We start from the raw sequence: 21622 nt of genomic DNA, 5'->3' as shown, positions 1-21622 counted from the left end.
GATGTAGTCTACATGGATTTTAGCAAGTTTTTTGACAAGGTCCCATATGGCAGACTGGTCAAAAAAGTGAAAGTCCATAGGATCCAAGGGAAAGTGACTAGTTGGATCCAAAATTGGCTCAGTGGCAGGAAGTAAAGGGTAATGTTTTTGTGATTGGAAGGCTGTTGCCAGTGGGGTCCCACAAGGCTCAGTATTAGTTCCCTTCCTTTTTGTGGTATATACTAATGATTTGGACTTGAATGTAGGGGGCTTGATCAAGAAGTTTGCAGATGATACAAAAATTGGCCATGTGGTTGATAGTGAGGAAGAAAGCTGTAGACTGCAGGAAGATATCAATGGACTGGTCAAGTGAGCAGAAAAGTAACAAATGGAATTCAATCCAGAGAAGTGTGAGGTAATGCATTTGGGGACAGCAAACAAAGCGAGGGAGTACACAATAAATGGGAGGATACTGAGAGGTGTAGAGGAACGAAGGGACCTTGGAGTGCATGTCCACAGATCCCTGAAGGTAGCAGGACAGGTAGATAAGGTGGTTAAAAGGCAAATGGAATACTTTCCTTTATTAGCCGAGGCACAGAATATAAGAGCAGGGAGGTTATGCTAGAACTGTATAAAATATTGGTTAGGCCACAACTTGAGTACTGCGTACAGTTCTGGTCACCACATTACAGGAAAGATGTGTTTGCAATAGAGAGGGTGCACAGGAGATTTACAAGGATGTTGCCAGGGCTGGAGAATTTTAGCTATGAGGAAAGATTGGATAGGCTGGGGTTGTTTTCTTTGGAACAAACAGGCTGAGGGGAGATGTAATTAATTGTTATAAAATTCTGACGTTATGACAGGACCAGATAGAGTGGATAGGAAGGACCTATTTCCCTTAGCAGAGGGGTCAGTGACCAGGGTGCATAGATTTAAAGTAATTGGTAGAAGGATTAGAGGGGAGGTGAGGAGAAATGTTTTCACCCAGAGGGTGGTGGGGGTCTGGAACTCACTACCTGAAAGGATGGCAGAAACCCTCAACTCATTTAAAAAGTACTTGGATGTGCACCTGAAGTGCCATAACCTACAGGGCTACGGACCAACTGCTGGAAGGCGGGATTAAGCTGGGTAGCTCTTTTTCGGCCAGTATAGAGACGATGGGCCGAATGGCCTCCTTCTGTGCCATAACTTTCTATGGTTCTGTGATTCTATTACAAAAGCGGCTGCAGGATCACTGAGAGACTAGATTCCCAACGTATCTGTTTACAATTATGTCATCTGTAAATAAGAATTCTACTTGACAGGGATGATATCACCTGCAGGGTGCCACATGTTGGGGTAGCACCATGCTGTACCAGGATGTGGCAGGTTGTGTCTGCATTAGTAATTCCCTCAAGGGGAGTCTGTCATCTCTGCCAAGCCATCAGGCGTTAGTAACTGGCCATGTGGAAGAGAATTTAAAAAAAGAGTTGTCAGGTTAACTGCCACAGGCATCAGCATCGTTGCAGGGGCTTGGCAGCTCAATTGGGTATATATCTGAGCGAGGCAGTGGGGATTGGGAAAGAGGGAGGGCCCAGAAGTAGGGATAAGGAGAAGACAAATAAAAACAAACCAGACACTTGGCTCAAGCTCTACCCCGGGATCCTTTCTGATCGGGAAGTCCAACTAAGGACAGTGCAGCGATGCACAAATGGGCTGTGTCACAGAGAGGTAAGGCCAAGGTTCCCATCACACACTTAAGTTACTCATCTCAGCTGCCCTGCATCAGAGAAATAAATTGATGGGACTGTACCTACTGGGCCACTGCTCTGTGCCTCTTGTTGGGAGAAGGGCATTTGTTTGAGCAACAAGCTGCTCTCCCTCTTGGTCATAGTTAAGCGGCTTGGAAAGTACTGATAGGGAAGGAAACCTTTGGGAGGGGGAGGGCGACATGCTCTGCGAAAGCAAAAGGGGCATCTTGCTGAACCAACCAGAAGTTAACAAATAGAATGATACCCGGACTTCAAGGGTTAAGTTATGAGGAGAGATTACACAAATTGAGGTTGTATTCTCTAGAGTTTCAAAGGTTAAGGGGTGATCTGATCGAAATTTATAAGATATTAAGGGGAACAGATAGGGTGGATAGAGAGAAACTATTTCCGCTGGTTGGGGATTCTAGGAGTAGGGGGCACAGTCTCAAAATTAGAGCCAGACCTTTCAGGAGTGAGATTAGAAAACATTTCTACACACAAAGGGTGGTAGAAGTTTGGAACTCTCTTCCGCAAACGGCAATTGATACTAGCTCAATTGCTAAATTTAAATCTGAGTTAGATAGCTTTTTGGCAGCCAAAGGTATTAAGGGATATGGGCCATAGGCAGGTATATGGAGTTAGATCACAGATCAGCCATGATCTTATCAAATGGCGGAGCAGGCATGAGGGCTTGAATGGCCTACTCCTGTTCCTATGGCCTGAGCCCTACCTGAACTCAGAATACCTTCTACACGGCTAGTTCACGTCACTGTTTTTGGGGAGGGGGAGAGGAGATAATGATTTGATTTTACTAGAGAATCAGTCACAGAGCAACAGTCACAGAGCAACTGCCCCCCGCACCCCCCTCTTGACAAAACAAACACGAAGCACTCAATCCAATTCTTACCCAAGAACATCATCGCCAAACTGCAAGGAATCCATTTTCAGCGTCACCTCTGTTGGACGATGAGCTGGTTTGAGCACTGGAGGGCTCTCCTCTTGAGCAGTCACACCTTCCTGCTCTTTGGCATCGGAGCTCTTCCTCGGAGGAGGAGGGCTTTCTGCTCGGCCTGCCTTATACTTCAACGCTTTCACGGGAGATACCTCCCGGTATCTGCTCCCGTCTGCTTTCTTTGTTAGAAACCGCTCCTCTTTTTTAAATCGCTCAGGCATTAATTCCTCCTCCTCCACATCCTCCATCTCCCGAAACTTCTCCTTGGAGATGGTGATGTGCTTAAAGAAATTCATCTCTTCCCGTTTGCGTGGTCTATCATTCTCATCGTCATCTTCCTCCTCCTCATCCTCCTCATCATATCTCTCCTGAGTTTTAATTGCGATTAATTTGCTCCTGTACTTGGGCTCATCCTCGTATCCATATTCCTTTTGGTTCTTGGCTGGGTAGTCCTTGTCCTGCTCCTCCACCTCCTCTTCGTCGTAACCAAATTTGTGACGCATCTCTGCTTTCGAGATTTTTTCAAACTCCTCGGCAACTCCGCCCTTGAATCGTTTTGGTGATTGGCTGCTACGGTTGCCTTTCTCTGGGATGTTTTTCACATGGAACTCCGTTTTCACCACACTGCAAGCAGAAAGCCTATCGTAAGCACTGGCCTGGTCTCTCCCTTTCTCTTTTTCTAAATCTGCTCCTTTCTGCTCCTTTTCTCTTCCATTCACCCTATCCTGCATTAACACTTTAGCTTTCTGCTCCTCTGCAAACCTGTGGTTCAAAAAAAATACAAAAACACACACAAAGAAAAGAAATGCAAGGCATTACACAATCAGGGTTCTGCGCTTAAGCAAACAAGATTTTACAGCAAGGGTCCATCTCAAAGGTCTTGTTTCTACCCAAGGTCGCTGCTAAGACTCAAATGGGGAGTCCATTCAGGTATTTTCTATCGAGAAGCTTAAGTAAAAACCTAAATCGCAAGACACCAAAGTTGAAAAGAGCGAGGAAGACGTGGTGATTAGGTCGCAATAAGCTCAGGTTTTAAAAGGGTGGAAGGAAGGGTAGGAAGAAGAAAAGACTGAGGGCGTAAGGAGTTCCACAGTTTTGAGGTCTTGAGCTAGACTATAAAACTGTGAGATGAGTCTCAACTTCAATCAGATTGTCCATGTTCAATACCCAGGAGTCCAACACTCGATCCAAAGACGTGCTGCAGTGAAGAATGTCCCGTCCTGAGTTCTACTAGTTGGGGGACAATACAGGACTTACGAAGTAACAGATTAGCACTGCACACTTTTCCTTTGTGCGCTTATTGGAATGTCATAATCCAATAACAAGTACAAGGGGACTCTCCTTGTACAACTCCCAGCCACTTAACACAGCTGTAAAAATCATTTATACAAGTTTTCACAGAAGGAAACAGGGAAGAAAAGTTGAGGGGTAAAATCCATTAAACAGTGCACATTTTACAGTAGAGCAAGAACGTTTGAGACAGTCCCCAAATCGGAGGAAGTTCTAATCAAACATGCCACAAGGAATGGACACCAATGGTTCTTAGATAACTTCAAGAGCATTCCAGAATCAGTCTCATCAAAAATGTCCGCCCATACATAATTACATTTTCAAAAAACAATAACTTGCATTTATATAGCGCCTCTAATGTAGTAAAAATGACCCAAGACACATACAGGAGCGATCATCAAACAAAATTTGACACCAAACCAAATAAGGAGAAATTAGGACAGTTAACCAAAAACTTGGTCAAAGATTCAGGTTTTAAGAAGCATCTTAATGGAGAGCGAGGTAGAGGGGTTTAGGGAGGGAATTCCAGAGCTTAGGGCCTAGTCAGCTGAAGGCATGACCACCAATGGTGGAGCAATTAAAATCAGGGATGCACAAGAGGCCAGAATTGGAGGAGTGCCGAGATCTTGGAGGGTTGTAGGAGGTTACAGAGATAGGGAGGGGCAAGTCCATGGAGTGTGTTGAACAAGGATGAGAATTTTAAAATCGAGGCCTTCCCGGACCGGGAGCAAGGGGTGATGAGTGAACGGGACATGGTGCGAGTTAGGATACGGGCGGCAGAGTTTTGGATGAGCTTGAGTTTATGGAGTGTGGAAGATGGTCTTTATGGGTTTTAAAATCATAGGTCATAGGGTCCATGGAGCCCTCAATCCCAGCCATGTCAACATTGAGAGGCACTAAGTTGAAGCCAGGGAGCAGGACCCCCACGTGTGATGACCCCCCTCCCCCATCTCCGCAAGTGTAATGGCCATCTCCCAGAGTATAATTCCCCCCCACCCCAAACAACCGAGTGCAATTGTTTATAATTCCATGCCCTATTCTTCATCCACCTGCTTAAGGGGCAAGCACACGGCCTACTGCCAAGTCGCTGCGGGTGACAACTGTAAGAGTTACCCAAAACCGCCTCTGCTGGGAGAAAAGCTGGAGTCTCTATTGATGGCCTCCCCACTCCACCCAACTCAGATGGGGAATGGGACTTGAGCTCACATCAATTGACGTACTACGGGCATGCAGTCATAGCACCTCCAGATTATTTTTAAAATGCGGGCTACTTTTTATTTAAGGCAATTAACCCAGTCTAATTCTGGAGCACTCCTTTACCTAACCAGCCACCCACCCCAATTACATGCTCGGAAGTTTTAAATTCAAGGTGCATCACCCTCTCAGAAGAGAAAAGAGAAGAGAAACAGCCCAACGTTAATAGCCCCCTTGCCAAGCCAGCTGGGACATAAAATGTGCAGAAAAATTAACCCCAGATAAAACTGGGAGTGCGCCTCCAGGACACTCCGACAGACACTGACCGACTGCATCTGATCAAAGCCAGAACTGTTAGCAAATCATCCCACCCCGACCCACTATAATATCAAGCTTTTGGACAGCCATCCATTGCTAAATACTTGGCTAACAAGCTGGTTGGACTGTTGTGCCTGTGCACGGGAGGATACATCACACACATTATCTGTAGACGCTAACCGTGACAGGCTCGAATCCTCACCGCTGGAATATCCAGTATTTCTGCTCCTCAACTCCGTTGGAGGTCTGGAATTTATGACAACTTCTGAAACGAAGGCCTTCACACAAGGCCGACTACTTCCAGGTAAACAAAAAACGAAAGAAAAATCAAGAATTCAATACTGACCTTTTCGGAACATACCTCTTTAGATACGAAGAGATAGTCGGGACCGGCTGCTCCGCAAACAGGCCGGACATTCCTGGCTGCATTTCCTCTTTCTGTGCATTGCCCTGGGACTGACTCGACGATGGCGGGCTCCTCTGCGGTGGGCTGTGGTTGGCCGGGCCTTGCCGTGGCACGCTGCGAATCGTAGAGCTCAGCGGCGGGGAGCTCTGGTGCGAGGCGTTGGGCCTGGTTGGGCTGCGGCCCTGGGGGCTCATCTGCGCAGGGCTCCCATGCGGTGAAGTGTGGCGGGCTGCAGCTGACAGCGAGGGGCTCTGTTGGCTCGGGCTGGAATGCAACGCCGGACTTGTCTTCAGCACCACCGTAGAACGCGGGGCCGGGCTGGGATGTTTGGGGCTGGTGTCGTAGGCGGTCAGGCCTTTCCACGAATCGCTGCGCTTGGGGGCCAAGCCGGGGGGGGCCTCCGGTCCTCCGTTGCCAGCCTGCCCATCCTCTGTCGACCGTTTCTGTGGGTCTTCCAGCTCCTGGGCGGATTGCTGAGAGGCGGCGGCCGCCTCTTTCTGGGCCGCCTTGGTTTTCTTGCTCCGGCGCTTGGGGGAGGTTGACCGGCTGCGGTGGGGCGAGGAACGAGACCTGGAGGACGACGACCTTCCCGACCTGCTGGACGATGACTTGTCAGTGTACCTGGAGCGGCTCCTGGACCGCGGCGACGCCGACCTCCGCTTGGGCGAGCGGGAGCGGGACCGGCCACGCCGTGGGCTGTAGGTCGAGCGGTAGTTGTGCCAGTTGGGCCGGTAATTGCCGTAATGGTTGTAATTGCCGTAGTTCCCGTAACCCCCACGGTTATTCCAGTTGCCCCTCGGATAATAGCCTCGCCCTCGGCGCTGGATGAAGGGCCGCCTGTAGCCCCGGTGCCCTCGAAACTCCCGGGGCTGGTACTCCCGCGGGTAGTTCCTTTCCCGATTATGAGTTGGAGAATAGGACCTGGAGCGAGACCTGGGGCTGAAAAACAAACAGAAGTAGAATTAAAAATCACATCAGGGTGGGTTAAAGCGATATATCAATGAAATATGGATTTGTGGTTTTATTTTGGTGTTGGGATATAAGTTCCATCATAGCCCTCCATTTATCACATTACAGGTGGCTGTTGCAACAACAACTTGCATTAATACAGCGCTTTTAACGTAGTAAAACATCCCAAGGCGCTTCACAGGAGTGTAATCAGACAGAATTTGACACCGAGCCACATAAGTAGATATTAAGAAGGTGACCAAAAGCTTGGTCAAAGAGGTAGGTTTTAAGGAACGTCTTACAGGAGAAGAGACCAGAATTGGAGGAAGGCAGAGAGCTCAGAGTGTTGTAGGGCTTGAGGAGGTTACAGAAATACTGTGCGTTAATACAGTTATTTCTGCTCTCCCCTCCCTCTCAACAATGATTTTCAATTATCTATGAAAGTCAGAGAGGAATTTTCCAGTTTCTATTCCCCTAGGTTTTTAATCTGGTTTTTCACCTCTCCCAGAAGACTACCAGGTGGGGTGAGGAGTATATATATTGTGATGCACATGGCAGCACAACTGTGTGGAACACACAGGATGGGCATGTAGGTCTTTTCATGTCCGTCATTTTTTGTATGTTGGTAAGTGTCAGCCGTGGCTCAGTGGGTAGCACTCTCGCCTCAGAATCAGAAGGTTGTGGGTTCAAGTCCCACTCCAGAGACTTGAGCACAAAATCTAGGCTGACACTCCAGTGCAGAACTGAGGGAATGCTGCATTGTTGAAGATACCGTTTTTCAGATGAGACATTAAACCTCTCAGGTGGTCATAAAAGATCCCACGGTACTATTTCGAAGAGCAGGGGAGTTCTCCCCGGTGTCCTGGCCAATGTTTATTCCTCAACCAACATCACTAAAACAGGTTATCTGGTCATTATCACACTGCTGTTTGTGCGAGCTTGCTGTGTGCACACGACTCCGAGGTTACAACAATGACTACACTTCAAAGAAAATACTTCATTGGTTGTAAAGTGCTTTGGGACATCCTAAGGTCATGAAAAGCACTATATAAGTGTAAGTCTTTCTTTATGGCTTCAAGTTCCTCTATAGGACGTGAACCCATAATCCAGGTTGGTGCTCCAGTGCAATACTGAGGGAGCTCTGCATTGTCTGAGGTTGTATCTTTAAGATGAGGTGTTAAACAGAGGCTCCATCTACCTGCTCAGGTGGGTGTAAATGATCCCATGGCACTATTTAAAGAAGAGCGGGCAGGTTTCCCGGCCAGCGTTCCTCCCTCAACCAAAACAGGCTAACTGGCCATTCATCTCTTGCTCTTGTGGGATCCTGCTGAGCACAGACAGCTGCAACATTTGCCAATATAATAGTCGCCAGTTGATGTCTACACACGTGCACTTTCCAGCGGGATTCACTAGATAGTGAGTGGCTGTTCTGGTTGCTTTCTCGCTCCCAAGTACAGGGGCACGGAGACTAACTGTAGCGGGCGAGGGAGGGGTCAGGGAACTCAGCACAGACTAAGGATTGAACCTGGGATCCTCCTGGGCTGTACGGCTCAGTGCCAGGCTTTACAGTATGCGTTAGCTAAAAGAAACGCAGGGGAGTTACACCATCATAATGGTCACTAACGACGACAACACCCCAGTGCTGGAGATAGAGCCTTGCACTACACCGCCAACTGGCAGGGTGATGTACTGTGCCCAACAGTTGCTCAACATCACTGGTCAATTTTGCAAGGTGCCGTGGAGTCTTACTAGATTGGATCAAAAAAACATAAGAAATAGGAGCAGGAGTAGACCATGCGGCCCCTCGAGCCTGCTCCGCCATTCAATAAGATCGTGGCTGATCTTTGGCCTCAATTCCATTTTCCGAAATAAGAACATAAGAAATAGGAGCAGGTGTAGGTCATGGGTCATCCTGTAAACAATTCTGTACACAAATATATCTGCCTTTTCCTACACATTTGCACTTCACAGCAAAGGATATGCCAAGATGACACTATTATTCCCACTGTTTTCAGGTGTCAGCCACAGCTCAGTTTGTACCCTCTGAGTCAGAAGGCTGTGGGTTCAAGTCCCACTCCAGAGACTTGAGCACAAAATCTAGGCTGACACTCCAGTGCAGTACTGAGGGAGTGCTGCACCGTCTGAGGTACCGTCTTTCGGATGAAACGTTAAACCGAGGCCCCATCTGTCCTTTCAGGTGGATGTAAAAGATTCTATGGTACTATTTCAAAGAAGAACAGGGGAGTTATCCCCGGTGTGTGGCCAATATTTAATCTCTCAACCAATATCACTAAAATAGATTATCTGGTCAATATCACACTGCTGTTTGTGGGGCCTTGTTGTGCACTAACTTGCTGCCTCTTTCCTACATCACATCGGTAACTACACTTCAAAAGCTACTTCATTGGCTGTAAAGTGCTTTGGGACATCCTGAGGTCATGAAAGGTGCTACAGAAATGCAAGTTCCTTCTTGCTGGCTTCTGAGGATTCCCTACTTTCCATGCAAATTCAGGGCAACATCCACCCATGGAGCCTCTGCTGATGAGGACAACGTTAAAACAGGTGAACTCATCGGTCTCGTGACTGGCTTGTGCGACATTGGTTCTGCAGTTGAGTTCAATCCAGGAATAAATACTGTCATCTACCAACAGCAGCCTCGTAACGTTGCCAAGTGGGCAGCAAAAGCGACTGATGAAGGTGAGGGCGTGGGTGGGAATGGCCGACTAGCAACCTCCCCGATATTGGTAACTTCAACTTCAGTTTTAAGTGGTAAATTTTGTTTTTCTTTCGTGGGTTGGTGGGAGGGAGGGAAGAGTTTAAAGTGTAATGATTCACAGCCGAGCTGTGGGAGCTGAACAGTGGACACAGAACGAAGTCAAGTTCTGTGCTACATAAATAGCATCTGCTGAGAAACCACATCAACAGCCGGGTGTCTGTACCACTCAGAGCATTTCTGCGATTACAGCCCACCTAAAGAGGGCCAATGAGGATTTTAAAATATACTGTGAAATGGTGGGGGGGGGGGGAAAAGAAAGCTGATATGTAGGCTGAGATGAGGAGGATTTTCTTCACTCAGAGGGTTGTGAATCTTTGGAATTCTCTGCCCTGGTGGCTGTGGATGCTCAGTAGTTGAGTATATTCAAGACTGAGACCAATGGATTTTTGGACTCTATGGGAATCATGGGATATGGGGATCGGGCGGGAAAGTGGAGTTGAGGTCGAAGATCAGCCATGATCTGATTAAATGGCAGAGGAGGCTCGAGGGGTCGTATGCCTGCTCCTGCTCCTATATTTTATGTTCTTATAAAGGACTGATAATCTTTATAAATAACTAGTTAGGCCTCAACTGGAGTATTGTGTCCAATTCTGGGCACCACACTTTAGGAACGATGTAAAGGCCTTAGAGAGGGTCTGGGGCAGATTTACTAGAATGGTAGCAAGGATGAGGGACTTCAATTATGTGGAGAGACAGAGATGCTGGGATTATTCTCCTCAGAGCAAAGGAGGTTAAGGGGAGATTTAATTGTGGTGCTCAAAATTATGAAGGGTTTTTATAGAATAGATATGGAGAAACTGTTTCCACTGGCAGGAGAAGAGGGTCGGTAACCAGAGGACACAGTTTTAAGTTAATTGGCAAAAGAACCAGGGGTGAGATGAGGAGACTTTTTTTTTTAAACACAGCAAGTTATAATGATCTGGGATGCACTGCCTGAAAGAGTGGTGGATGCAGATTCAATAATAACTTTCAAAAGAGAATTGGATAAATAGTTAAAAAGGAAAAATTTGCAGGGCTATGGGGAAAGACCAGGGGGAGTTGGACTATTTGGATATCTCTTTCTGGTCAATTATGCTTAATCTTTTGATACAGGTTAACCATGTGAACCTATTCAAGATGCTGCTGTTTAATGGATTTTAAAAAAAGTACAAATCTGAATTAAAAATAGGAAGTGTTGGAAAGGCATAGCAGGTCAGTCAGCACCTGCATGGAGGAAAGGCAGGATGATATTCTCGGTGTGCATGCTTCATCAGAGTTTCTGACTACCTGTCTTGTACTTCTAACATTTTCTGCTGCTGTTTGCGGGTTTTTCTCTTTCAAAAGCTTTGTGATGAGATCAGTGGAACGGTGAGTGAGCAGAATATTGGAGACAGTGATGGTGTACCTCACAAACGCACCGTGACCTTGAAATGACGCCATGAGCATTAGCGTGCGACAGCTAAACACAGTTATGTGAAATCCTTTTGTATGCTATTTTAGGAGGTGTTAATGCATTTATTTGTTTACAGGTTATTGCCCCTGTAGTTTTGGCATCCTGCTCGACCTTGAGCGAAGTTTCAGTCCTCTCCATCACCAAGACTGCTTCCTCCCACCTCTGCCAAAACTTCCTCCCTCTGCCAGTGAATTCCTTATACGCACTCTTAGCGTTTCCAGACTCCATTAATCGAATGCTCCCCTGGCCTGCCTCCCATGCTTCACCCTCCTTAAACTCCAAATTGTTCAGAACTCTGCCACAAATATCCTGTCCTGCTCCAAGTCCCTACTCACCCATCACCGGCTCCCCACCCCAGCATACAAAATTCTAAATAGTCATCAAATCGCTCCATGACATTAACCCACCCTATTTCTGCAATCTCCTCCAGCCCTACATACTTTTCCGACTGATCTACTCATCTGACTCCAGCCCTCATGTGCATCTCACTTCCCTCTGCCTCATCAATGGTCATGATGTGGAGATGCCGGTGATGGACTGGGGTTGACAATTGTAAACAATTTTACAACACCAAGTTATAGTCCAGCAATTTTATTTTAAATTCACAAGCTTTCGGAGATTTTCTGAGGAAGGAGAACATTTACCTGAGGAAGGAGAAAATCTCCGAAAGCTTGTGAATTTAAAATAAAATTGCTGGACTATAACTTGGTGTTGTAAAATTGTTTACACTCATCAATGGTGGCAGAGCCTTCAGCTGCCCTGGCCGTACCCTACCTAAAGGCCTCTACTCTCCACCTTTAAAAACCTGCTCAAAACCCATCTCTTCCACCGGGTTTTCAGTCACTCCCCCAATCTCTCCCTCCCACATCTGTTTCCTTAAGCCTATTTGTGAAGCACTTGAAATTGTCTTTACACTAAAGGCACTTTATAACTGCAGGCTGTGTTAAAATAGTGGGCAAAGGAATTGCATATGAATCCGTTGAGTGTTTATACAGTAACTTTGCATAGCTTAGAAGGGAGTGAGTGGGGATAGCACAAACGAGGAAGCTGGGGCCTGGTGGAGGGTGCGGACAGGGAGAGAGTAAGCGAGGAGGCTGGGGCCTGGACGAGGGTGAGTGGGGTAAGAGGACAAGTGAGGACGCTGGGGCAGGGACCAGGCAAGGAGAGCGCGTTCTGGGATACAATTCGATAAAGGGCCAGGTTGAGGAATCATTATCTCTGGGATCTGGTCTGTTGGGAGTTCTGAGATATGACTAGTTGACAGGATAATAATCACTGGCTCTGGGATCTGATTGGTTTCATTCTTAGATATAAAACTTGTTCATGAATCATTTGATAAAGTCATCAGCTATTTATAGTCCCAACATCAAATCTCTCTGAAGGTTCTCCTAAGTGTTAAATCATACAGAAACCAACTAAAGAACACAAGGCTCAGCCGGGGACTTGGTTTGATATTTTGTTAGTGAGGCACTTCCTCACCAGCAGGGTCCAGTGTTGAGCTGTATTCTGCACTAGGTGTTAAAAAAAAAACACACAGCGGCCACAAAAACATGCTTTAAATTAAACGAGGCCTCATCAAGGAAAGTAGAATACAGGCACTGCTGGGCTCCAGAAACATGTTCCTCAGATAGCACACTTCATTCAGAAAAGAGGAAAGGACCCAGCAGGGCAGCTGCTTCACACAGGAGTTTCAGCCTTTATACTATGCGAGCTTCTTCTATCTGCAAACGAGAGGCATTACTCGGGAGGGGAATACTGACTATTCTCATTAAAAGCACACATACGAATGCGAATGATAGCGGGGCTTAAAAGGGTTAAATGCGGATAAGTTGCATAAACTTGAGTTCAGAATGTTGAGGCGTGATCCGATCGAGCGGTTTAAAATGATAAAGTGATTCGATAGGATAGGTACGGCAAAACAATTTCCGCTGGTGAGGGAATCCAGAACGAGGGGGCATAATCTTGAAATTAAAGCCAGGCCAATCAGGAGTGAAATCAAGAAGCATTTTTTCACACAATGGCTAGTGGAAATGTGGAACTCTCTCCCCCACAAAAGGCTGTGGATGCTGGGGGTCAATTGAAATTTTCAAGACTGAGATTGATAGATTTTTGTTGGGTAAGGGTATCAAGGGATATGGATCAAAGGCGGGTAAATGGAGTTGAGGTACTGATCAGCCATGATCTAATTGAATGGCGGATCAGGCTCAGGGATCTGAATGGCCTCCTCCTGGTTCCTATGAATGGCTACACTTCATCACGTTTAGTCAGCTGATTTTTCCACATTCCACAGATATACTGCACGGGGCAGCATAGGCTGGAACGCGCTGTTTAAGAGCAGCGCGAGCCGACAGTTGCCGGTCAGATTGCCGAGTGGTACGGAGTGAATGGGGTGCGGGGTGGGGGGGTGTGAGGTGTAGGTGGACAGCCTGCACGGAGCTCTGCTCGCCAACCTCAGGCTGCTTGAAATTTCCAACTGAAAAGAGCGAGAGGAACTGCATCACATCTTCAGAACAAATAGACGGGCTGCCCAATGGATCAGTGCGTTTATCAAAAAAATAGCTAAGCCAAACAACCCAGCAAGGTTTCAGGTTCGATCCTCTTATCTGTGCTGAGTTAGTTCTCTCAGTCAAGCCAGTAACTGGGGCGCTTTTTAAATTGGTTTCAGTGCTCCAGTTAGGGAGAGGAAAAGTCAGCAAGGGTTTAAGCTCCTGATCGCTATCTAGGAGAACCTCCTTCCCCCATTAACAATTCTCTCGTGTACAAGCAAGATCAGGCTTAGCTCCGAACCCCTGTAAGCAAGTGCCCCGCTGACGTTCACAGTCAAAGTTCACATGAAGAATACTGCAGGAGTGACTGAGACCCAAAGGACAGTCCCACTGTAACAGTCAAGACCCTCAGGAAAGGAAGGGAGGGGAAATTAATAAGAGGAGGAGGGAGGGGGGTGGGTGGGGGGGAAGAAACCACAGGAGAAAAAAAACAAAATAAAAAAAAATTCAAACCTGTAGAGCCTGAGGTTTTAATCAGTTTAAAAAGCCCCTTGTGTAACAGGTTGAAGTTATACAGCAGCTGACGTACATCACTTGGGCTGTGGGACTGTTGGCATTCAGCTCTCCCCACAAACTGCAACCCCCCTCCAAACCCAATTCCACCAAACACTGTGCTGATACCTGATCAGCGTTCTGGTTTGCTTCCACTGTGTTGCCGATCTGACCCGTGCTAAGCGTTGGGCACTTAGAGTGGGAGGCAAACGGGACGAATGATATGGATTGAAAGCTGCCTAGCTCACTCTTGCAGGACTCCTGGAGGCTGGCCCAGGGTTGCAATGGTGACAGCCTGCAAGCAAACGGACAGTAGAGAAGCGAAGAGAAAGAGATTCTGAGCCTCATTTAATATAATTCTGACACTATGAGCCAGCCTCTAAGTGTCCTGTAACAGCAGGCAGTGGAGGAGGGGTGGGGGGGAAAGAAAGAGAGGGGGCATGCCCAGGATGTAATTCCACCCCCACCCTGCATTCTATTTGCAGCCCAGTTAGTCGCACAAGTCAGATCGGCAACACGGCGGGACCACACTACAGCTCTGCCGATCTGGTACCGTCCTACAGCTCCATGTAATGCCTAGCAACTCAACCTGACCAACATTACGAGAGGCAGAGCAGGTGTAGGCGAAACATTGGCACACAGGATCCAGCATACAAACAGTTAACAGCGAATATCTCTCCACCCCGCTCCCCAGCTGTGGCCCCTTAAATATGAACCCAATCACTGAGGAACACAAAAGGTGTGCTGAGCTCTCAATCTTCCAATGCTTTAAACACTTAATGACTTTAAAATAACAAAAGCTCACTCAAGCAATTCAGTGCACTTTTGCGGGTCTTAATGGAAGCTAGTCAAAAAAGAGAGAAGCTAGCGAACAGCCGGTTCTTATTTCACGATGGTCTTCCAGTGCTACGCTGCATCGAGTTACCAGCATTTTAAATACAAAAAAAACCCATTGCATTTTAAAAGCTAGCAAAACACACACAGCACAGGAGCCGTGCTATAGCAGCTGGGCTAGCCATTCTGCAAGCCTGTCCCCAGGGTAAGAGGAGAAAAATCTCTAGCTAAATAAATTACATTTTAAGAACAAAAAAAACAGATTGAGCGCTTAAAGACTCGCAGTGCTTACCCGGCGAAGCTTTTCATTGAGAGGAATGTGTGCCCCGGTGAGCAGCCACATTGCGAGGAATGACTGCTACAGCCTGCCTGCTGAACCCATTTTCACAGTATCAAGTGAACAGCTCACCTCGGCTCTAAGTCTCACAGGAAGAGGCCGGCTGCTTGGGACACCAGCCAGCCAGGGATTGAGTTTTTTTTTTAAGTTTTTATTTCTGGCACCGGTTCTGCCAACAACAGTCACAGAGTGAATCAGCCCTAAGTATTTTCATTTACTGAGAAAAATTGATTTCACTTAGCTCCCTGTATACCAAGCCTCAGGCGGTTCACCCAGTGTTCAGTAGCTGGCGAGCGGGCTACTCTCGAACTACTTTCCAAATCTGTGTTCTCTGCTGTTGGGTAGCTTGCTTCTGGACGCCTCAGTCAGGGGCTCGGGGCCCATTGGACAGGCCCTGGTTACACTGTTGGCCCGGGCCACTGGCTCCTTTCTGACTGTGTCAGCTGTGACTCAGTTGTAGCACTCTCGCCTGAGCCAGAAGGTTGTGGGATCAAGTCCCAATCCAGAGACTTGAGCACAAAATTCAAGCTGACACACTCAGTGCAGCACTGAGGGAGTGCTGCACTGTCGGAAGTGCTGTCTTTCGGATGAGACGTTAAACCGAGGCTCCATCTGCCCTTTCAGGTGGGCATAATAGATCCCATTGCACTATTTTGAAGAAGAGTAGGGGAGTTTTCCCCTCCTGGCCAATATTTATCCCTCAACCAACATCACTAAATCATATTATCAGAACACTATCACATTGTTGTTTGTGGGATCTTGCTGAGCGCAATTGCTCGCCCCGTTTCCCTACATTACAACAGTGACTACACTTCAAAAAGTACTTCATTGGCTATAAAGCGCTTTGGGATGTCCTGAGGTGGTGAAAGACGCTACCCAAATGCAAGTCTTTCCGCTTGTTAACACAGTGCACTCCAGAAACAACCCGTGTGCAGGCACAGAACCACTGACCCTGCACCCATATGTATATGGAAAAATGTACACAGCCCAATGGCTCAGTCAATGCGCTACCTAGTATGGTACTGGCCCATGCAGACTAGGAAGATCCTTGTGTTAATTCCCACTAGGAGGTTATGCTGATAAGGTTAAGAGAGATGGGAGGAGGCTCATGAGCAGCATAAACACCCGAATAGACCCGTGGGGCCGAATGGCCTGATTCTGTCCTGTACATTCTATGTCTGTCTGTGCTGAGTTGGCTGATCGTAGCCAGAGTGCTATCAGGTCCTGCTCTCCTTCGCTAAAATTACTCACTATTCCCAGAATCATCCTAGAATGTAAAGATAACTCCCGGCTTCTCTTCACTACAAATCGTTTTCTTAAATCCCTCTCCCTGCCTCCTCCACACTCACCTCCAACAAGTGTGAGGAGCTCATGGACCTTGTTACCAAGATTGAGACCATCCATTCAGCTGCCTCTACCGCTTCCCTCCCTTCCCCTAGCCCACCAAGTCAAACTTCCCCATGTGTTACCCCTCTGCCCTAGCGCTGAACTCGCATCTTTCTCTAGTTTCTCTCCTATCTCCCGAGGCCCTCTCCAAGCTCATCTTGTCCATGAGTCGCAGCTCCTGCTCCCTCGACCCTATTCCCACCAAACTGCTGACCACCCAACTTCCCTTCCTGGCCCTCGCGTTAGCTAATATTGTTACTGGTTCTCTCTCCTCAGGTATTTGCCTCCCTCCCCTTCAAACCTGCCATCATCACCCCCCCTCCTCAAAAGACCCACCCGTGACCCCTCTGCCCTTACAAACTACCACCCCATCCTCTCCAAAGTCCTTGAACGTGTTGTCGTCTCCCAAATCCGTACCCATCTTTCCCGATGATCTGAACCCCTTCAATCAGGTTTCTGCCCCTGCCACAGCATTGAAATGGCCTTATCAAAGTTACAAATGACATCCTGTTACTGTGACCATGGTAAACTATCGCTCTTCATCAGTCTCAAACTGTCTTCAGCATTTGACACGGTTGACCACAACATCCTCCTCCAACGCCTCTACTCCATCAGCTGGGTGGGACTACCCTTGCCTGGTTCCAATCTTATCTATCCAGTTGTAGCCAGACAATCACCTACAGTGGCTTCTCTTCCCGCTCCCACACCATTACCTCTGGAGTCCCACAAGGATCTATCCTTGGCCCCGTCCTATTTCTCATCTAAATGCTGTTCCTCAGCGACATCATCCGAAAACACAATGTCACGTTCCACATGTACGCTGGAACGAGTGAGAACTCCCCTGCTCTTCTTCAAAATAATGCCGTGGGATCTTTTAAGTCAATCTGAGGGGCCTCGGTTTAACGTCTCATCCGAAAGACTGCAGAACATACAGCGTCAGCTGTGTTGCACTGTCGGATGTGCTGTCTTTTGGATGAGACGTTAAAACAGAGGTCCCATCTGCATTCTCAGGTGGATGTAAAAGATCCCATGGCACTATTTCGAAGAGCAGGGAAGTTCTCCCCTGGGGCGCCCTGGTGCACAAAAATGCGGCAGATAATTTTCTCAAGTGCTATTCTAAAAATTTCCAGGCCTAATGCAATTAAATTATTCAAATAACCTGCACAAAGCGAGGAAATGTGACACACTTGAGGATATGTTTGAGGATTAATGTAAGGAATCTTACAACACCAGGTTATCTCCTTCATCAGGTGACATCTGACGAAGGAGATAATCTCCGAAAGCTTGTGATTTTCAAATAAAACTGTTGGACTATAACCTGGTGTTGTAAGATTCCTTACATTTGTCCACCCCAGTCCATCACCGGCATCTCCACACCATGTTTGAGGATGACAGAGTACGAATAAGTGCAAGAGCAAGCCACTTAAATCTAAGAGTTTATAAGCGTGTGCTCAAGTGTACGAAGGTGATTTTAACCTATCCCGCCCCACGGGACACTGACGGGATTGGATCGGCTGCTCGATTTACACCCCACTCTATTTTACCTTCTTCTGAAGTTAACGGAAAGTAAAACCAGGCCGGGTGGGGGGGGCGGGGTAGTCCGACAATCCGATCCAGTCAGTTTCCCGCCAGAAGGGTTAGGTTAAAATGATCCCCAATGGATCAGACGATTGTGCATGTGCCAGAGAAACGGCTCGGACTACACACACGAGTGTGCATGAAAGAGCAACAGCTTGTGCAAGCGAACACGTGTAAATACAAAACCCTGATTGCAGAGGTGTATCAAGTGCAATACATGAACTTGCGTTTAGAATAATTTTTTGTTGTTGGTCGGGTGGGTGTCTGACACACAGAAAAACCCATCGCCATGTTGAAGAGTCTCCAAACCAAACCACTAAGAAATCCATTTAGGGATAGGGCGCACCCACTCTCCTCCAAGGGACACAACTCTAAGTGCAAAGAACAAGATTAGTGCTGGCTGGCAAGGGCATTTAGGGACTCTAAGTGTGGACGGGAACTGCTGCATTTTAACCAGCTAAAACTGCGCAGTTTACCAGCACATAACATTGGGAAGTTGCCTATCCAGCTAAGGTAACCCGAGCATTAGCCTCTCAAAACCAGGATGCAATGATCTGAAGAAATTCTTTCTCACCTGTACTTCCGTTTTCTAGAGTGAGACCGTGAACGAGACCGCGAGCGGGACCTTGTAAAGGAACGGGAGCGGGATCGAGAGCGGGACCTCGAGTGGGACGATTGCGACCTGGACTTTGAACCTGTAGCTTTCGACATCTCTCAAACGTGGATGTAGCAGCAAAGTGATTTCCTCCCTTCGAACCTGTCAAAGAGAGATACAGATACTGTTAACAAGGGCATCCAGAGAAAACAGCACTTCACACAACACAAAGGGGGAGATCGAAACAGTGCAAGTGAGAGGGGGAAAAGAAACAAGCAAGGCCAAGGGCAAAGAGCGAGTGTAAAAGCGAGAGTAGGGGGCAGGGTGGCGTAGAGCGCAGGGAGAGAGGGGCAGTGGTCAATCTTCAGAACAAGAATTAAGTTCACACCAAGTTGGACTTGGGTCTTTTAAAAGGGACAAGAATACAGGTGCGAGAGAACAATACCAGATCCTTAGAAAGCACATTCCCTCCGGTTTACACTACTTTTAAACAAAGCCACTGAAGCTGACAGTATGCGGAGAGATGGAATAGAATCTCACTGTCCTCTGGCTTCCCGGTTAATTAAACCCCACTCGATATACTTCACACAACCATCGGGTGTTAATTATCCTATTAAAGAGGCTGGCGCAGTCTGATCGACCATTGTTCAGGGGCAACGAGTTGATCTGTACAGAAACAAGGATGAGGTCAGAGCCACACACGTCTGCCATTAAAAGCATTTGTATCAGTTTGTGTTAAATTTCAGTACAGGAGGAGCCCATACTAACCCTCTCATCACAGCTACCCACCTCACTCCCGTTTCCCTGCTCTTTCCCAGAGAAGTTGTTTTAAATAAAAGATGGCACGCTGACTGACTGGCATGGATATCGTGCCTGCGGCGGAAAACATTCTCCATCAGCACCAGGTGAGCACCAGTTGAACTCCCGTTCGAGAGTTTTAGACTCCTCCCTGCCAGGACCACCCGTGGGCTTCAGACAGAAGTGGCCCCTTGCTGGGATTGGGGAGTTAGCGTGACAACTTTTAGTCTTTAGAAGCAAGAGTGTGTCCAAGAGCAGGAAAAATTTGCAAGGCTACGAGGAAAGAGTGAAGGAGTGGGGTTAATTGGACAGCTCTTTCAAAGAGCTGATACATATAAAATGGGCCGAATGGCCTCCTTCTGTTCTGTAAGAATTTATGAAAAGATCTTACTATCTCAATGTACAAATGTACCCTGCTACAACGTTAGCATGCCCTCCGAATAATTCTAGAACACAGTGCACACTGGCATCATTTTGGATGTTTACTCATGATTTTTTTTTGAAATCATGCCAATAAAAGACACTGCCCTATTAACTAATGCCAGGTATGCGCCTGTGTGGCGGCACACATCGAACGAAAATCCCCAGCGCATGTCCTAAGGACTGTACAATCAGCAGCCGATAAATCGTGCTTCAACGGCTAAATATATCTGGACCCAAAAGCTAATCCCGTTCCTGCTATAAACAAAAGATGTCTGAGTCGTGCTTCCTCTCCTTGGCCAGGCGAGAATTCTATTCCTAGTCACCTACTGTGTGGGAATAGCAAACAGAACTCTCGGAGCCCATTGTTCTTATGGGTAGAGAAGATGAGGAGGAGCAGTTATTGCAACTGAACATCAGGAAAGTCCAAGATGACAAAAAGACATTGAAGCCCCTCACTCTCCAGCCCCTGATGTCTGTGTCTCTACGGCCCCCACCTGGCAGATTATTCCAGACTTTCATCGCCCTGTTTGGGATCTGCTGTAAATTTAATTTTCACTTGTCATCATAGAAGTCATCATAGATGACTTTTGGACCCATTATCCTGCCCTATTTTAAAGTTTTCAGTGTTATTTTCAGGATTTACACCATCTAAATCCTTACAGTGAATGTCACGGGTTTGAGATAGAGCATCTACAGCAACGCATTCTCTCTTCTTGGGCTATTTAATGCACACAATCCAGACACATACCAGGGTCCCAACCAGATTCCTGCTTTTAAAATATTATAGAAGGGCTGGGAAACTTCCCACTTCATTCAGGGCCATAACCTATAGGGGCCCCAGGGAGTGGGGGATCTTTCACTTCAGGCAGAGCTGGTTGCAGTGGCACCTCAGGAGGTGGGGGAGTCTCATTTCATTCTGATTCCCGTGTGTCCATGAGAACAGTGAACAGAACTAGATAAGGGGGTGGTGGGGGGGCAAGAAAAAAAAAGAAACAAAGAGAGGGAATGAATGAATGTGAGACTGGACAGACACAGTAACCCAAGTGCCCAATGCTGAAACACAACCAAGTTCAATGTCTTTCAGATTTTCTCCTGTTCCTTCCCATTCTCATTAAGCACAGCTCACAATGAAAGGGTTTTACTAGCCCAGATTCTAGAAGAACAATGTAAACCCAGCACCTGGCACTGCACCAGGTGAGCGGCGGTTTGTGGGACAGTAATAAGTTGTGCCAGGTATAGTTGGGGCCTCACTGGCACACACCTGCTTCTGTTTCTTTGCCGCCGAGAGTGAAATCCCTCCATGAGCCTCTTCCTGGGCAGTTGTCAAGGAGACACGGTAATGAGTTGACATGGAAACCAAGTACTGCAGCAGTACCTGCCCCAATATCAAGTCTTCAAACAGTGTGCAGGATCCGTGTAAACACTAAATAGCTATACGGGATGAGCACATCCACTCTGCCACAACCCTCCAATCTCAACAAGAGCAAATGCAAAAGTACAGACAGGCAGAAGTACTTTCTGAAAAGGTGCAGGCCCGGGCTGATTACCCTCCAGGAACAACTCTATACCATCTGTAAGGGACTATCCTGGATGCAGTAATTCTCCAAA

At 47.2% G+C, this 21622-nt stretch overlaps 1 protein-coding gene across 8 annotated transcripts in view; it reads right to left on the bottom strand.

The window, feature by feature from the left end:
- The window catches only part of LOC137342506 (thyroid hormone receptor-associated protein 3-like), a 142420-nt gene that overhangs the window by 18934 nt on the left and 101864 nt on the right, over window positions 1-21622 (bottom strand). For 4 of the 8 annotated variants that reach the window (XM_068006412.1, XM_068006414.1, XM_068006413.1 and 1 more), the window contains 3 exons: window positions 18773-18955; window positions 5810-6808; window positions 2617-3423 (listed from right to left, as the gene is read on the bottom strand). In XM_068006412.1, coding sequence (XP_067862513.1) covers window positions 2617-3423; window positions 5810-6808; window positions 18773-18909 — 1943 coding nt within the window. In that variant the 5' untranslated portion in view covers window positions 18910-18955. Of the gene's footprint in view, window positions 1-2616; window positions 3424-5809; window positions 6809-15189; window positions 15284-18772; window positions 18956-21622 lie in introns of those variants that run through there. The other 4 variants (XM_068006417.1, XM_068006420.1, XM_068006419.1 and 1 more) reach the window with 3 other exon arrangements.

This window comes from Heptranchias perlo, chromosome 26, assembly GCF_035084215.1.
Source record: "Heptranchias perlo isolate sHepPer1 chromosome 26, sHepPer1.hap1, whole genome shotgun sequence".
NCBI classification, from domain to species: Eukaryota; Metazoa; Chordata; class Chondrichthyes; order Hexanchiformes; family Hexanchidae; genus Heptranchias; species Heptranchias perlo.
This window is presented reverse-complemented; position numbering and strand designations above follow the sequence as displayed.